General features: G+C 41.8%; 1 protein-coding gene across 7 annotated transcripts in view; it reads right to left on the minus strand.

Moving 5' to 3' along the window:
- Positions 1-17,357, minus strand: part of LOC147026203 (flavin-containing monooxygenase 5-like) — an 88,123-nt gene that overhangs the window by 37,322 nt on the left and 33,444 nt on the right. For all 7 annotated transcript variants that reach the window (XM_085881380.1, XM_085881378.1, XM_085881379.1 and 4 more), the window contains 2 exons: positions 5,805-5,941; positions 4,224-4,412 (listed from right to left, as the gene is read on the minus strand). In XM_085881380.1, coding sequence (XP_085737506.1) covers positions 4,224-4,412; positions 5,805-5,936 — 321 coding nt within the window. In that variant the 5' untranslated portion in view covers positions 5,937-5,941. The remainder of the gene's footprint in view (positions 1-4,223; positions 4,413-5,804; positions 5,942-17,357) is intronic.

The raw sequence follows: 17,357 nt of genomic DNA on the forward strand, positions 1-17,357 counted from the left end.
TAGGTGAGTGTGAGGGGGAGGGTGTGGGTTATGATGGATCCTCCTTGCGTCCGCGTGTCCATGGGTAGGAGACATCTTTGCACCATTGTTCGAAGTTCTTCGCGGCTAATTTTTTATGGGGCTTTTTCAACAATGAGCTATGGCTTGTTTTTACGATTTAGGTCTATTCATAACGGGTTGGACAAATGCACGATGAACTAATAATGTGCATAGAGCTCTTCGATAACTTATAGATACGGTATACCAACGAATAATTATCGTGTTGCCGGCGTTCACAAACTATGCCCAATGATAGCCTAACTTATCCATATCGTGTGGCAGTTTATCTTTGCCGGTGACGTGGGGTTTGCTATTCATAGGCTGCCACTCAACGATTTAAATGGCTGCATCTCCACTATTGAAAGTAGACGCTTGCGCTCAACAATTGGATTTTTTTTTACACTCAACGACTTTTAAACGGTACCACTCAGCTATTTTTATTGTTTACAATGAACGATTTAAATTGCTGTCACTCGCCTTTGTTTTTTGACGTTGGCGCTCGGAAATTTTAATCGTTTCTATTGAACGTGCTAAATCGCTCAAACTCCATTATTGGAAGTAGATGCTTGCGCTCAACAATTGGATTTTTTTTTACACTCAACGACTTTTAAACGGTACTACTCAACTATTTTCATTGTTTACATTGAACGCTTTAAATTGCTGTCACTCGCCTTTGTTTTTTGACGCTGGGGTTTGGAAATTTTAAGCGTTTCTTCTGAACGTGTTAAAACGCTCAAACTCGACTATTTTAAATAGACGCTGCCGATGGACAAATGGAATCATAGCCAAGCTCGACATCGAAGTGTGAACATCCTCGTCATGCCGAAGAAAAGTTTGAAGAATGCTGCAAATAAGTGTCCTGGCCGTGGCCGTGGATGCTGACGCAAGGACGATCCATTATACCGACGTCTTTCAGCCTTTGAGTAACTTAAAAGTAACGTCTGTCGACGTGTGGCAACGATCGCGTAACGTGCCAACAACACGTTAATCATCAGTTAGAAATAAGTTTCGGGTACGCTAAACATCACCTCGGTGTGTCTCAACTTATGATTAACTTACAAGTAGCATGTGTTGACGTCTGTCAACGATCGCAGACCGTGCATACAACTTTTGGCCAGCATAGCAGACCGTGTGAGTCATACGTTGGCATACGTCGTGAAATTTCAAGCATGCAAAAATTTGAGGACAACCGAAAAGTACAACGTTTAAAGCCAGCGTACAACGACGTATGGCAGTGTTTTTCAGCGTGCTCTCAATGTTATCAAAACTTACCCATAACGTATTCAACGTGTGCCAGCGTTTTAGAAAAAAATTTCAAAAATCGGCATACGTTGGCTAAAACGTCAAGGTGTGACTGGGCCTTTAAGCTATGAGCAAACACATTTCAGGCAGATGGATGGACAGACGGACACTAATGTGATTTTCGAGGTTTTTCGTTAAAACTCAAGAACGCCAAAATGGACGATGCTCAAATTTGAAACATATTATCTCGATGTACAAAGGATTTACTTCTGAAATTTTCAGCCCCATGTTAAAGTTGCATCTGGAGAAACCATCCCATAAAAGGGAGGGGCACTTTGCACCTCCCTTGATATCCTATTCATTCATTAAAATGTTATTAAAAAGAAAATAGGAACTTCAGTTTTTTTATGACAAACCTCATTTGAAAATTGTTTTTCTGCAATCTGTGGATGGCAGGATAGCTTATAGGTGTGTACGTTCAGAGCTGTAAATCAAGCGTTCAAATCTCAACCCAGCCAGAAACTCTCATCCTGCTGTTTCACATGCAGGGTGATGCATCAATGTGCACCATCCATTGGCTGGACCTTAAGCCAGAGGACCCATCTGCCGGTACTAGTCGTTGGTGGTCACAGCAAATCCCACAATGAATTTCGGAAAGGGTAGGAAAGTTATTGCAAACACCTTCAACAAATTACAGCTTTGTCTGACTGTTGGATAGGCAGTGGCAAGCTTCCCAGCATAAGCTTTGTCCATTAGCTATTCCCAAACTTGGATGATGACAACCAAGGATAATGCCAAAATTTACCAGACTCAGTGGCATTGAAATGCAAATCCTCTCTAAGTTCCTCCCGATTTCATTTTTCCTTGTTTGGGTTCCTTCTGATGACTCCAATGCAAGACTGTACCGATTTGGTCTTCCATTTGATTTGAATTGAATTTATTTTAATCACATTCTAAATTCAATTTCATAATAATAATAAACGTCATAGGTCAGGGTCAGGTGTCCAATCAAAGCGGGATGTCTTGGTACCCGGTCATCACTGCCACTAGTTATAAAGTGGCAGTTCCATTTTCTCTATTCTTAATAATGGAACACACCAGTACACAAACCCCACACAAAACAAGTCCTGGTGAGGGGCTGCAATCTCCGATTGCTCTTTTTCTTGTTCCTCATGGATAGGCGGTCATAAGTGTACACTTTTGCCTCGATCTGTTCAGCCACTTCAGAGAAGATTTTTGAAGGTTATTTTTTTTTTAACAATATGGCTAAAAAATCACGTGACCAAGGATGTCATTTTTTGCTCTGGACCATTTTATCCCCAGATGACCCTCAAAATTTTTTCATGCAGATCAGATTTAGCATTGTATATATGCAATTATGACGTCATGATGAAGGCACCTATGATGTCATAAAATCACTTATTCCTCATGAGTAGTACTTGTCGTGTGCCACGTTTCAATTTTTTTTCCTTGGTACGGTTTTCAGAGATGGAGGTCCAAAATTTTTCCATTTTTCCAACATGGCTGCCACATCACGTGATTTTTCACGTCATTCACACCACACCATATCATAATCACTAAATCATTCTCCATGAGTCGTCACTCCTCTGGTGAAAATTGTCTTGAACTGACAAGCGGTTGCGGAGAAAAACACTAAAGTTCTGTGCAGACAAAAAATAAAAACAACAAAGAAGCGGACCCAAATGAAATAACCTCTCCTTTGATGAGGGTAATGAAAGCAATGCATAGAATGTCTAAAACGGATTGCAAATAAGCATGTAAAGTTTCTCTATCTCGCCTCCCCCAAACTCAACCAATCTTAAAAAAAACAAAAAAACAAAACACTTCATGTGAAGCAACATGTGCAGTTTTATTTCAATTTTTACTTTTAATCCTTCTTGTTTCTACAAAGTGAGGGTTGACATCTAAAAGCAATTGAAAATACTCATCCTGCTCTTTGTTTAAACTCCTCAACTCTTTGAACCCTTCCTCCCCCCTTTTTCCGCACTCTCACCTTTCCCCCAACCACTACATTGCTTGCACTAAATACTGTCCTTGCCTTACAAAATCAACATTGCAACAAACCTTTATTATAACATGAGAAAGGGTTATCGATTTATTACTTCCACACAAATATGGTGGGATATTTAGCCTCCTCATTCCCTCGTGAGAACTAGAACCATAAAGGCTTGCATTCCAGTCCAAACCCCAATCCGCAGTCCATGTATGTAATGGAGAGATTATTTGTGTGCTATTGTGATTTGCACTGTTGATTCAAGTGGCCTGGTAATTGGCAGCAATGTTGTACTTGCAAGCAGATGAAAAATGTTACAAGCGAGGGGATATTGCATTGCGAACCAAGATGCTTGAATGATTGTACAACTCGAGAATATTATACTTACAAATTGCTTCCATATGTGTGGGGACTTTCCACAGTTAAACTGCACTGGCATTCCACAGGAGAATAAAATTATTGTTGCCACGGTTTTGTGTTAAAGCTCGGATACGAGTACTGCACTCACACACTCCACTTGTTATTTGGGAGGGGGATGGAGAGGAATGGGGGAAGATGGTGATGTGAAAATGGTTTTATTTCGGTTTCCTTAGTTATGACAATTGACCACTTATTAAAGAGAAAATTGAAAAGCCAAAATAAAGAGGTAATGACAAACAAACAAATGAATTATAAAAAAGTGAAAGCGTCCAAAATCCACATTTATAGTCACCAACCCTTCCCCGTCACTTCTGCCCACCCTTCCATACGACATTAATGAATAAGTAAGATAAATGTTTAGTTACACAAAAAGTTAAATATAGGGTCAAAAGTTCAATGAAGGCAGAAATTAATTATTTTTTTTGGCTTCATCTATTTCAAACAGAATCACCATAAAGGCAAAGGCAACAAATTAAGGGACCATTTGTTTAATGATAAATAAAATCACCTTAAAGTGAATGTACTTGGTTAGCTGGAACTTCTTGGCGTAGAGTTGAAAGTACTGGAAAAGCACCGTGTGGTGCAAGAAAACAGGAAAATGTGTGGGCATTGGAAAATCACTGAAACACATCATCTCCTTGCTGGTATTGGTTACCAAGGATTGGTAAATACTCGCTTGTCCTTCTATCACTTCATCCTGAACAACAAGAAGAAGAAAATGTTTACAAAAATTCACATGACAAGGATCAACATGGAACTTGGGCACAGGAGGGGGCCATTTGGCCCATAATACATGTGCTCTATCAACAACAAGGTTCATTTCATTCATCACCGTCTTCACTGTTCAGGTGAGGGGGCAAAAGTGCGAGGAGAACAATAGGGCAGGCACTGGGACATCACCAAGGTGTTTTTAATTTTATCAATTGGGGAGGGGGATGGGGAGAGGGTGATAAGGGTTGTTGGGCGAGGAATGAAACTGACAGCACACAACTTTTTGACTCGACCCTCTCAAAGACATCACAATCACAACACATCTTCTACATATAATGGACGGAAAGTAAAAACATGCATCATCTACTCCTCAGAGAGGATTGACGTAGGAAGCTGAAGCTTTCAGGGATTGATGAGCACCTTGAAGTTGTGCCTGTGCAACTTTCATTTGATTCAATCAAGTTTTGAAAAATAATTTTAAAAAAGTCTGATAAGGAGGCTAAAATTTAGAACTACAATGTAGTTTTTGCTGGAAAAAAAAGAAAGAAAAAATAATTTAGAGAAATCTCAGTTTATCATTTGCAGTGAAAATTACATTGCAATGCCAAGGAAAAAAGCCAAAAGGAGCACAACAAAAGGATTGGATTCCATTTGTCAGAATGCAAGACAAAAGCATCAATAATAATTGGCCCAGCAACTGTAATTGCATGGATTGCAATGCTATGTTCCAATGTTATCCCAGAGGATGTATATATATATATATATATATATATATATATATATATATATATATATAAAAATATATATATATATATATAAAAATATATATAAATATATATATATATATATATATATATATATATATATATATATATATATATATATATATATATATATATATATATATATATATATATATATATATATATATATATATGATGTGAAATAATTTGACTTGGATTATGGTGATCAAGGTTAATACCCAATTTCTTCAAAACAAATATTCCTGCAGTTTAAGCACATTGGAACATGACATCAAAAGAAATACCTGCTGTAACAGAATATGTGTGTGAGAACAATAAACTCTGTAGTAGTTTGTAAGTGGGGAGATTAGAGTAGATTTGGGTAATAGGAGAGGAGAATGAATCACTCGCTCGTTTCACTTTTTAAATGTTTACTTGCAAAATCCTTATTCCATCAATGGATACATTTTCAGAGAACTTCAAAACTCTCAACATCATTTGCTCCATGTGCCCATTGTAAAGCTATTCCTTTGACCTCCTGGTACTTTGCCTTTCTAACCACCATCATTCTGCTGTTCTATGCACCACAACCTCTATTAAAACACAGTGGTCAGAAGGTCAGCAGAGAAACTCACGTGGTACTTCCAAAGCCCCCCGATGTCATCATCCATCTCAAAACAAGTCGGCTCCAGTCCCTCATCGAGGCAGCATTTGATGGATGCGAGACCACTTGCTCCAGCTCCAATGACGCACACTCGTTTCACCATGGTTGCTGGAACAATATGACCAAAGTGCATTGGTGCAATCATGAGCATGTTATTTCTTTATGCAGAAAGTATTGTTTTCATGGATGCTTCTTTCAAAAAGAGTATCCAAGCTGGAGACTATTGCAAAAAATAAAATAAATAAACCATTGCGATTAGAGCAATACTTGGTTGCAAAATCACTTTTCCATCAATGGATAATTTTTAGCGAACTTCAAAACTTATTGGGTAAGAAAGTCACGCTTTTTTGGATTCTGGTACGAAGCAGTTTAATCAATTTATAAAATATGCAACAAGCTTAATGCACCGTTTAAACTTTAACCACTTCAAATTATCATCTTGAGAGCCCAAACTCATTAAGGGTGTCCACAAGTCATGAACATTTCTGGAGCTGAGCACCAAACCTACACAAGTTTCCTCTCCATTGCAGGTGCTGTTGGTAAGAGATGAAATTTTTATTAAAAGGGATATTTTTAAACTGTAGGATCTTTAACATATATTTTTAAACTGATATATTTTTTTTTAAACGGTGGGATCTTTAACACTGAAAAAGAAAATATTAACAGATGGGATAGCGGACTAAACACAGTTGTCTTAGATTAGTACAGGCATTATGTATCATGACTTCAAACAAATTGCACCAAAAGCTCACTTGCATCAAACCTATGTCGGTCTCCTCTGACAAAAAGCCTTAAGAAATCCTGTGAGGAAGAGAAGTCTTGAAATCAGTAAAAAAATTGAATGTAATTGGAATGAGGGAAAGCATAAAAGGAACTGTCAGACACACCATGCCTCAGAAGATTCCAATCTCATCATTGTGCAGAAGGCTGTGGAGTCTGCTACGATCACCAACAGTGTGTTGGTCGGCGATGACATAGACCTCCTACTACTGTCCTACCATGCAAGCTTAGAGTTTTTGACCTGTTCGTCCACCCAGAGCCCAAGAACACAAATAACCCTTACATCTGGAACAACAAGGTGTTTGATGCACAGTCAGCTTCTACCAATGATGTTGTAGCTGCAGCAGAGAAACCGTTGGTGATCCTTTACAATGGGAAACTCGATTCACTGCAGCACAAGAAGTTCTGTGAGAAGATGGCTACCGGCAAGTCTCAAGTTCAAACATAGAGCTTACCACCTACATCAGCACCAGCAAAGTACCACAGCTTCCATGTGTACTTTGAGGTTCAAGAGTGGAAGGGATCTGGGGTTGGACTCATTCTAAAAGAGTGGGGATGGTGGGAGAGCAATGAGGGGCTTGTCCCTTGGCAGACTGACTGCAGCAGCTTAAGATACACATGCAAGAAGCACAACATCAAGTGTCCTCCTGCTTGTGGAAACTGCAGAGGATCTGGTTGTAGAAACCACAACTGGCATTTGCTGAAGATGAAAATGACATTGTTGGCTTCTGAATGCATATTGTTGCGAATTCGCGCCCGCCGGCATGTGAATGGCCACGTGACTCGAAACCCGGCACGTCGCTCACCGGACGGACAATTCTGTCGTAACCTTCTCGGACTAACGCCGGGAGCTAGTCACGGGTGGGCCTTTCGGCCTCACCACGATCGTGCCAATCGGCCACCCGCGTGGGATAGGGTTGTTCGCCAAACTCGACCTACCTAAGTACCCACGCGGATGGTAGACCGGGCGATCGCACCTCGCCGCAGGTCGACTCCAGACACGGGCCGCTTAAGCGATCCGTTCCGTGCTATCGGGATAACCGAGCGGTGTTATCGTCGGCCTCGACGGTTCCGATTAATTATCGGGCGTATTAAGCCCACGACGAACCCGTTACGTGAAGCAAGATGGAGATTCAATTAAAGAAAAGACGAAGCGAAACGGGAAAACAGTTCAACATAATGAACATTTATTCTGCGGCACACGGCGAGCACACATATACACCCAAACAGAATGCACATTTATCAAATGCAACAAAATAAATAATGACGTATAAATACTACCGACTAAGACCGACACACGGCAACACTTAAACAGTTTTACTTCACCAGACTGGCGCCGACACACATTTACTCAAAAGCAAAGGAAACAAGCCACCCTCATAGGCAAGGGGGCAGACGGGCCCATAGGCCAATGTGTGTGCGGGACCTGAAGGAGCGGTCAGGCCCGCGAGACCGGGGGGGTCCCACCCGCATCCTCATGATGAGCCGCAAATGTGGCTGCGTGGCGGTGCCCCGACTTCGTGCTCCTTCGCGGGTTTCGTTGGCACCGCTTGGAGTGGGGTGGGAATGGGGCCCCCTTTTCGCACTATCTCAGTGCGGGGGAAAAGAGGGGGGGATTGTTGATGCCCTGGGGGAAGGAGAATAGTTGGCTGGCTTGGGTCCCGTGACGAGCGATCCCACCGCGACCTCATCGCCGACCGCAGTCTTCCCTGCCTCGGACCCGAGCTCCTTGGACTCTTCCCCCAATTCTCCTCAGCCGACTGCAGAAAACCACCTTGACGCCTTCGCCTCCACTCCGCTCTCCAACCCGACTTGACTGCCTCAGTCTCCCGACTCCACTCTCTGCCACCAAAACTGACTCTCCACGCCACAACTCTTCTGTGCAACAACTCTTTGCGCAACAACTACTCTTCTCATTCACCTCGCGCTCGCCGTTTTATAGGCCGGCAGGAGAAAACAATATGCAAATTTCCGGATCAGGATGACCTCGGGGGCGGGGCCACGCTCGCCCATTGGACGGAGGAAAAGGGGCGTGAATCTCCCCTGATCCTAGAATTTGCATATCTCGATTCCACACAGACGCGCCTGGAGGCGGGGCCAAGCCGCCCCGCACTTCCTGATTGGACGGATCAGAAGTGGGCGTGTAGCATTCCTGATCCGAATTCTCCTCGGAAAGGCCGCTATTTGCAGTCGCGGCTCGGCGCGTATCTTGTACGAGCCCAGGACAGCCTGACGCTCGGTGCTCACAGGTGGTGCGGGAATGGCCGCAGAAGGAGAGGTGAAGGTGGTGGAGGGTTTATGGTGGTGGTTTGATGGTCATGGTGCGTTTGGGAATGGTATGATGCGATGATGTGGGAGCGAGTTGTGACAGTAAAGGTAGTGGATGTGGGCGTTGTTGTTGTCTGAGGGTTGGAGCGTGGTTGCAGTTGGTGACGATGGCTGGCGTGGTGGTTAAGGTGGTTGCGGTTGAGATGTGGTTGGTTCAAAATAAAGATAGAACAGAAAAAATGGCTAACTCAAAGTGTCGCAGCCCGGATGGATCACATAAATTCCCTCTATACAACGGGTTTGGGCTAACTACACATGTACTTACAGAGATACCTCACCTACGGGACCTGAATGGTGATTTGCGAATTTCCACAGCTGTAACAATATTGTACAGACAAAGATTGCATATGTTGGGGAGATGCTTGCAATATGGCAACTACTCATCCTCAATGTAGTTCTATGCTTCACTTTGTGGAAGAAATTCAGTTCTTCTCTTTCAGTCTGAGACCATTTATCAACAGCAAACATCAACAAACAACAAGAAACATGCACATGGGAAAGAGAATAAACAAGATAAGCAATATCAAACATGATCCTCTTTCTGCTCAAAATTCAGATAGCAATCCTCTTTATACCATTTTGGACAGTAAATGTCAGGGAAGGGCGAGACATGAAGTAATGTGAATACCAGTTCAGCCTTGAGGAGAGGGTGATAACATGGTTTGGACAAAACACAGAGACAGGGTGGATTACTTTCTGCAAGACAATGAGGCGCCAGCAATGCGTCCTTCTCTTTAGTAGCTGGGCAATTTCATTTAAACATTGGAGATACCAGTCTTGGTTATATGTATTTCAGAGAGATATAGCACATACGATTTAGTAAGACACAATTTTATCTTACTTGTATGTTCATCGACATCACTATGGAGATCAAAAAACTGTAAAACGAGATTTTACTGATGGTCAATTTGATTCCAGTACGAAAGTAACACCATATTTTATACTGTGAAAAGCAGTAGTAGCAAGTTAAAACAATTAAAAGCAGCAAGGGAATATAATTGAGAACACATGAATATAATTTATTTTATTTCTTCCACATCACACCTTTTGTCCAATGAGGACAAATTTACATAATTATATCACACGTGATCACCATACCCCGTTCCTAAAGGAGAAAAGATATCCCTTATACAAGTTCACCCACAATAATGGCAGTGAGTGCTAAAAGGAGAGGAATGCTGGACAACAGCTATCTTGATCGCACGAGACGGAAATCTTAAGGGTTTCACAGAATGTCCCAGCAACGGAGTGCAAGATTTTACCTCTTAGCGGAAAGATCTTGGAGAAATTGGTCAAGCTGAAGTAGACGTTGCAAATCCATCCTTAAACTGGGAAAAAAGTACGTACATATTATATATATATATATATATATATATATATATATATATATATATATATATATATATATATATATATATATATATATATATATATATATATATTTCTCACCGCTGACTTACTGACCGATATTAAAGACCGGTACCTTCCGGGTGACGTAGAATGCTGATATTTTGCGTGCCGATGGACAAAGCCAGCACACCAGGAAAATAAATAAATAATAATCGTCGTACAACATCCATAAATGAAAATATAAATACATTGGGGGGGAAAAAAAGAAAAAAAAATGCAGGTAAGTGACTCGAGACAATGGGTTAATTATGTGCCAATTGACATCGAAGCCAATACAACAGGGGGGAAATTGTACATATATATATATATATATATATATATATATATATATATATATATATATATATATATATATACATATACATATACATATACATACATTATTTCAGAGTTTGTGGTTTAGTGTCACGCTATCTTCGACTTTGTTCTGCGCTCGAGTATCGTGCTATTCGGCTTACATTATCTCAAAGACCATACGAGGTGCATGGTACAAAAAAAGTAAATAAAATGGTTCTGAAACAGTGAAATCGTATTTCACTTACTGCATTAAAGTAAAATTATTACTGATACTCTGCATCAGTTCCTTTCTCAAACACACCCACCCCAAAATGTCGCGCATAGCGCAGGTTATGCTAGTGTATATATTATATATATATATATATATATATATATATATATATATATATATATATATATATATATATATATATATATATATATATATATACATACATACATACATACATACATACATACATACATACATACATATATATATATATATATATATATATATATATATATATATATATATATATAGTTGCGAATTCGCGCCCGCCGGCGTGCAAACGGCCACGTGACTCGAATCGCGGCACGTCGCCCACCGGACGGACAATTCTGTCGTGACCCTCTCGGACGAACGCCGGGAGCTAGTCATGGGTGGGCCTTTCGGCTTCACCACAATCGTGCCAATCGGCCACCCACGTGGGATAGGGTTGTTCGCCAAACTCGACCTACCTCAGTACCCACGCGGATGGTAGACCGGGCGATCGCACCTCGCCGCAGGTCGACTCCGGACATGGGCCGCTTAAGCGATCCGTTCCGTACTATCGGGATAACCGAGCGGTGTTTTCGTCGGCCTCGACGGTTCCGATTAATTATCAGGCGTATTAAGCCCACGACGAACCCATTATGTGAAGCAAGATGGAGATTCAATTAAAGAAAAGACGAAGCGAAACGGGAAAACAGTTCAACATAATGCACATTTATTCTGCAGCACACGGAGAGCACACATATAGCAAATGCAACAAAAGAAACAATGACGCAGAGATACTACCGACTAGGCGAGCACATGACAACACTTATCAGTTTTACTTCACCAGACTGGCACCGACACATACACAGGTTTACACCAAACCCCAAAAGAAAATGGAAGTGCGACTTCCCTGATTGCGTCGAGTCCTCCTTCGGCGACCGCAACTCCGAGCCCCTCTGGCGTGCTCCGCTAGCTCGTGCCGCGTGTCACTCGTGTGGTCCGCTCGACTGTACAGATGGGGTTTCGGGGAAACGGACGGGGTTTTGGGGAAACGGACGGGGTTCGTTCGGTGCTGTTTTCCGCGCTCGTGCACGGGTCAACGAAGCAAGGCAGGAACCACAAGCTCGCGACTCGAGCCAGAAGACGACCATGAAGACCAACCCTCGACTAACCACTCCCTCCAACTCTCGACCAACCAACCCAACAACCAACGTTTTTCGACAACCACCCTTGACTGACCAACCAACCCAACCACCCTCAAGGTCCGTCCTGTTCACCTTTTGTAGGTCTTATGGAAGGGCTCCGCCCTTCGCTCCGCCCCGTTTTCGGCCCCGCCTCCCTTCGAGCTTCTTGGAGAAGCCTCTCGAAGGGGGGCGTGACCTCTCGCTTTCCCTCCACCCCGAGCCGTGCGGGGGCCGGGGGGAGTCAGTCTTGGTGTGGAGCCAGGGAATTATTCCCCCAAAAAGAGGCCCCCACCCTTTCTCACCTTTGACCTCTGCATCGCCCCTCCTCCACACCGAGCTCGGAGAACCTGGATGGGAAAAACAGGTGGGAAAACCCCCGAGCATAGCCGTTGGTTTCTGTTTGTGCCCGGAGATCGTAACCGCACAGGGCCTGCTGAATGGCGAGTGGCGAAGATGTGGTAACATTGATGGTGGAGGTGGCGTGGTTGTAGTGTGGTTGGCGCTGGCGTGGTTGTTGAGATGCTGTTTGTTTGAAATAAGAGATAGAACAGAAAAAATGGCTAACTCAAAGTGTCACAGCCCGGATGAATCACATAAATCCCTCTATACAACGGGTTTGGGCTAACTACACATGTACTTAGAGATATCTCACCTACGGGACCTGAATGGTGGTTTGCAAATTTCCACAACCACAACAATATATACACATCACAGAACCATCGGAAATCATCCTGAAATGAAAATTTAAATAAATGATAAAAAATTAAAACAAATGAAAAATCAAATACAGGAGAGTGACTCAAGACAATGGGGAAACATGGTCCATATGCTTACACAATGTGTAAGCACACCCCGTTAGTGTAATATACTCTACCAGTCAGGAGTTTTAGAACACCCCGATTTTTCCAGTTTTTACTGAAATTTAAGCAGTTTAATGTATCAATAAACTCTGAAATTAAAGCATAGAACAAATAAACAATTGCAGGTAGAAAAGAGAAATCATGGAATAGTTTTGTTGAACAAGATTTATTCTAAATTTTTGACTCAAAGTAGCCACCTTTTGCAGAGAAAACAGCCGAACATATACGTGGGATTCTTTCCACAATGGAAATCAAATGTTGTTGGGAAAGTTCTTCCCAACACTGTTTCAGAAGTTCCCACAAATGTGCTGCACTTGTAGGTTGCTTTGCTTTCACCCTTCTGTCTAGTTCAGTTTCTCAACCTTTTTTGTCCCATGCCCCACTTTGATTTTCAAAAAAAAAATCATACGCAACCATGATTGGAGACACCTCAGTATATACTACATACATATTCAAACGGCTTTATTAAAACTTTATTACAAATTTTATTCAATTGCTACTCACTTCAATGGGAGCCCTGCCCTTGACGCTGGCTGCAGATTTGTTTGATTCGAGGAACAATTTTGTCAGTTTCAGCCTTAAATCACCACGTTTCATGATTTCCAGTCGATTTCTCTGAGCTTGCAGCAAATCGGTAACACTGAATCCACATTCAAATGAATAAGATGGTGGAAAATTTATCAATACTTCCCTTGCCACAGTCGTCGAGTTTGGGTATTTATTTTCGCTCTCCTCAGACAGCCACATCATGGTTCCTTTGATCTTGAAAAGAGTTTTCACAGACTCATCTTGTTGCAACTCGCATAACTCCTCTTAGTATTGCTCTGATACTTCAGATAAATCCACCCGAAATTGCTGAATCAACCAAGAAGGGAACTCATAGCAAAGCTATGAAAGCGATCGTATATCAATTCATTAATTCTGAATCCTCATGCCCCACCAAAATATTGCCACGCCCCACCGGTGGGACATGCGCCCACCTTGAGAAACACTGGTCTCGTTCATCCCAAACCAACTCGATGGGGTTTAAGGCTGGAGACTCTGCTGGCCATTCCATGATTTGAAGCCTACTGTCTTGTTATTTTCTTCTAAGGTAGTTCTGACATAGCCTGGAGGCATGTTTTGGGTTGTAATCTTGCTGTGGGATGAACCCCTGACCAACTAGGCATAGACCAGAGGATATTGCATGGCGCTGCAAAATGCTGTGGTAACCCTTTTGGTTCAGGGTGCCAGTCACTGTGTGCAAGTCACTGACTGGATCCAGCAAAAGAGCCCCAGATCATCACATTCCCTCCTCCACGTTTGAAAGTTGGTGTCACACACTGAGGAACCATCATTTCACCTACTCGACGGCATACAATAACCCTGCGTGATGAACCGAAGATTTCAAATTTTGATTCATCGATCCATAAGACCTTATTTCAGTTTTCAGTAGTCCACTGGTGGTAGACTACTGAAAACTTCAATGCCCAGGCAAGCCTCATTTTCTTATTTTGCGATCTTAGCAATGGCTTTTTTACTGCCACTCGACCTGTCAAACCTGCAGCTCGAAGTCTTCTCTTCACAGTTGAAACTGAGACTTCCTTACTTCGACCAGTATTAAGCTGTGCTTGAAGATGCTGTCATATGAGCTGCCAATCACGCAAGCTGTTGACTCTCAGAAATTTGTCTTCTGATTGTGTTGTGGCTTTGGGTCTGCCAGACCTCTTCCTGTAAGAGTTTTCTCCAGTTTCCAAGTGCCTTTTGATGGTGTAGGAATCTGTACACACTGACACCTTGGTTTCTTTGCAATTTCCCTCAAGGAAAGACCGACACTTTTAAGGGTTATAGTCATCTGTCTGTCTTCCTTTGTTAATTGTCTTTTTCTCACCATGATAGCAATATACTACTACCTGCAATGCAATATTCTCCAAATAATGCTTCAGCGGGTGTAGCAACACAGTCTGTTCCAACACTGCTTTTATACAGACAAAGTATTTATAACTAATCAACAAAAGTTCGGACACCTGTAGGAATTGTTTGCATCAACTTTCAAGACGAAATTTACTTCCATTGCTGCAGAACAGCTGCAGTTGCTAACCCATTACTTGTTCCCTGAAAAGGGCCTTTTTAACAACTCTGAAAGTGACATTTTTCAGTTTTTGGTAACCTAAACCTTTTTCTTTCTTTTTTTTTTTAAACCTCTGGCAGTTTACCGCTTGGCTTTGTACCATTTCAGGTTATTTACTGGACTTGAACTGCTTAAATATCAGTAAAAACTGAAAAATGGGGGTGTTCTAAAACTTTTGACCAGTGGAGTATATATATATATATATATATATATATATATATATATATATATATATATATATATATATATATATATATATATATATATACATACATATGTGGAGACACTGTACATGTCCCAAGCAAGTCACAATTGTTCTTGCCAACATCCTTGCACTGCCGGTTCAGGGAAAGGCTAAACCCTGCCAACAATTAGCATCGTTAGAGAGAAAACAGCTGGCCTTGTTGAACACTCAGGAAGTAACAAAGGCTGAATGTCCCAGCACTTACTGGGGTGACCTTGCTTTGCACTGGCCTTGCTTGAGCAAGACATTGACAGGAAAAAGGCCTTGCTATTAGTCAAGATAATGAAAGGGAGCTGCAGAACAAAGAAGGGAAAGAACTGATTCTGTACTTTTGAACTCTCCTAAAGGAAACAAGATAAATTATGTTGACAGGCAGTCATACAAGGGTCAGAGTAAAATCTACTATATAAATGGCAGTCCTTCTGTCTGTTTGTTTGTTTGTAACCAATAAGCTCCTAGACCAGTGAACCGATCTTGATGAAACTTTACACACATATAGACCTAACATTCAGCTCCAGGATGCACTAAGTGGCTTTCCATTAAAATGAAAAAATGGCTTTCGAATAGTGCGCCGGCGTATTAATCATAACAAAAGGCTTCATGGTTAAAAACGCTAGGGTTTTTTGAAATACAAAATGTTTGTATTCGTTGACTTTTTAAACAGACACATTCTCCTCCTGTTATTTGAATTCTCGAACTGCACGTGCACGGCAACAGCTCACTGCTGATAGATCTGCTCATGAAAGAGCCAGGCTAGCGGAGTCAGCTGCACACACACACACACACACACACACACAGACAGACAGACAGACAGACAGACAGACAGACAGACAGACAGACAGACAGACAGACAGACAGACAGACAGACAGACAGACAGACAGAGAGAGAGAGAGAGAGAGAGAGAGAGAGAGAGAGAGAGAGAGAGAGAGAGAGAGAGAGAGAGAGAGAGAGAGAGAGTCGCCTAACTGCAAATAGAGCATCACACCGACGGGCGAGAAAAGCACAAAACTCACGTTCCAGCTTTCTAGGTCTGGGTTTTGGCAGGACATCAAGGACAGTTTCCACTGCTGCTGGAAACATTGAGTGGCTCAAGGCCACCTTCAACTATGACCTATCTGAGGATTACGGCAGCATAAAGCCTTCCTTCCATAAATCTGAGGAATAAAAGGAGCCTTCCAAATTTTCTCCATACAACTAATGCCTCATTCTAACTAGCGTGAGGAAAATAGGGCAAATTTCCGAGGTATTACCGGGTACTTCAGCTAGTTGTATATAAAGGCAGAGCTGAACCGAGCTTGCCAGAGCTGGGTTAGATGGACTAGTGTGTGTTCCTCACCTCTCTTCAAATGCATATGTTTTGATGTGATTTAAACTCTTCTCTACGCAAGATTGGTGTGGACAGAACTTGATTTCAATCAGTGCAGACATCACCTGATCTCAACACACACACATATACATATATATATATATATATATATATATATATATATATATATATATATATATATATATATTCATATAAATATATATTGTTGTGGCCACGGGTACCGAGACACCAGCTTGTCACTCAGGGGGATTAATCCCCGGTTGTCCTCGGTAGAGCCAGACCTGGTGCCACCGCTCACAATTAACGTTGAGGTACAGAGGGTTATTTTAAAACCACGAACGCCACCCAGTTAACCACGAGTTCCAGTGTCCGTCTAATTCTTCCATTTAACTAGAGGTCACGTGGTCATCTGAGCGGTGAGCGTGCCCTCGGCAAAGCACCAATATTATCTGATTAGATTTTAATTAGGGCGGCCGAGCATTTTAACCACTGGTGCGTGCCGACGATTTTTGGTCAAATCTGTTAATTACCTCACAGTCTATCTCGGTTCGGACAATGCTAGACCAATAGAAGGAAAGGACAAACATGGACAGGTTGGAAATCAACAAATGATTTATTCGTAATAAAATAAATAAATAAAAAGAATTTTATTTTCTGAGGTAAATAAATGAATTAATTTCAAAGCAACCAAAATGAATAATTTCTCAGGCAAAATCAATCAAAATGCCGGGAAAGAGACAGAGAG

This window comes from Eptatretus burgeri, chromosome 5 (genome assembly GCF_056783735.1).
Source record: "Eptatretus burgeri isolate ZD-2024b chromosome 5, Ebu_testis_v1, whole genome shotgun sequence".
Classification (NCBI taxonomy): domain Eukaryota; kingdom Metazoa; phylum Chordata; class Myxini; order Myxiniformes; family Myxinidae; genus Eptatretus; species Eptatretus burgeri.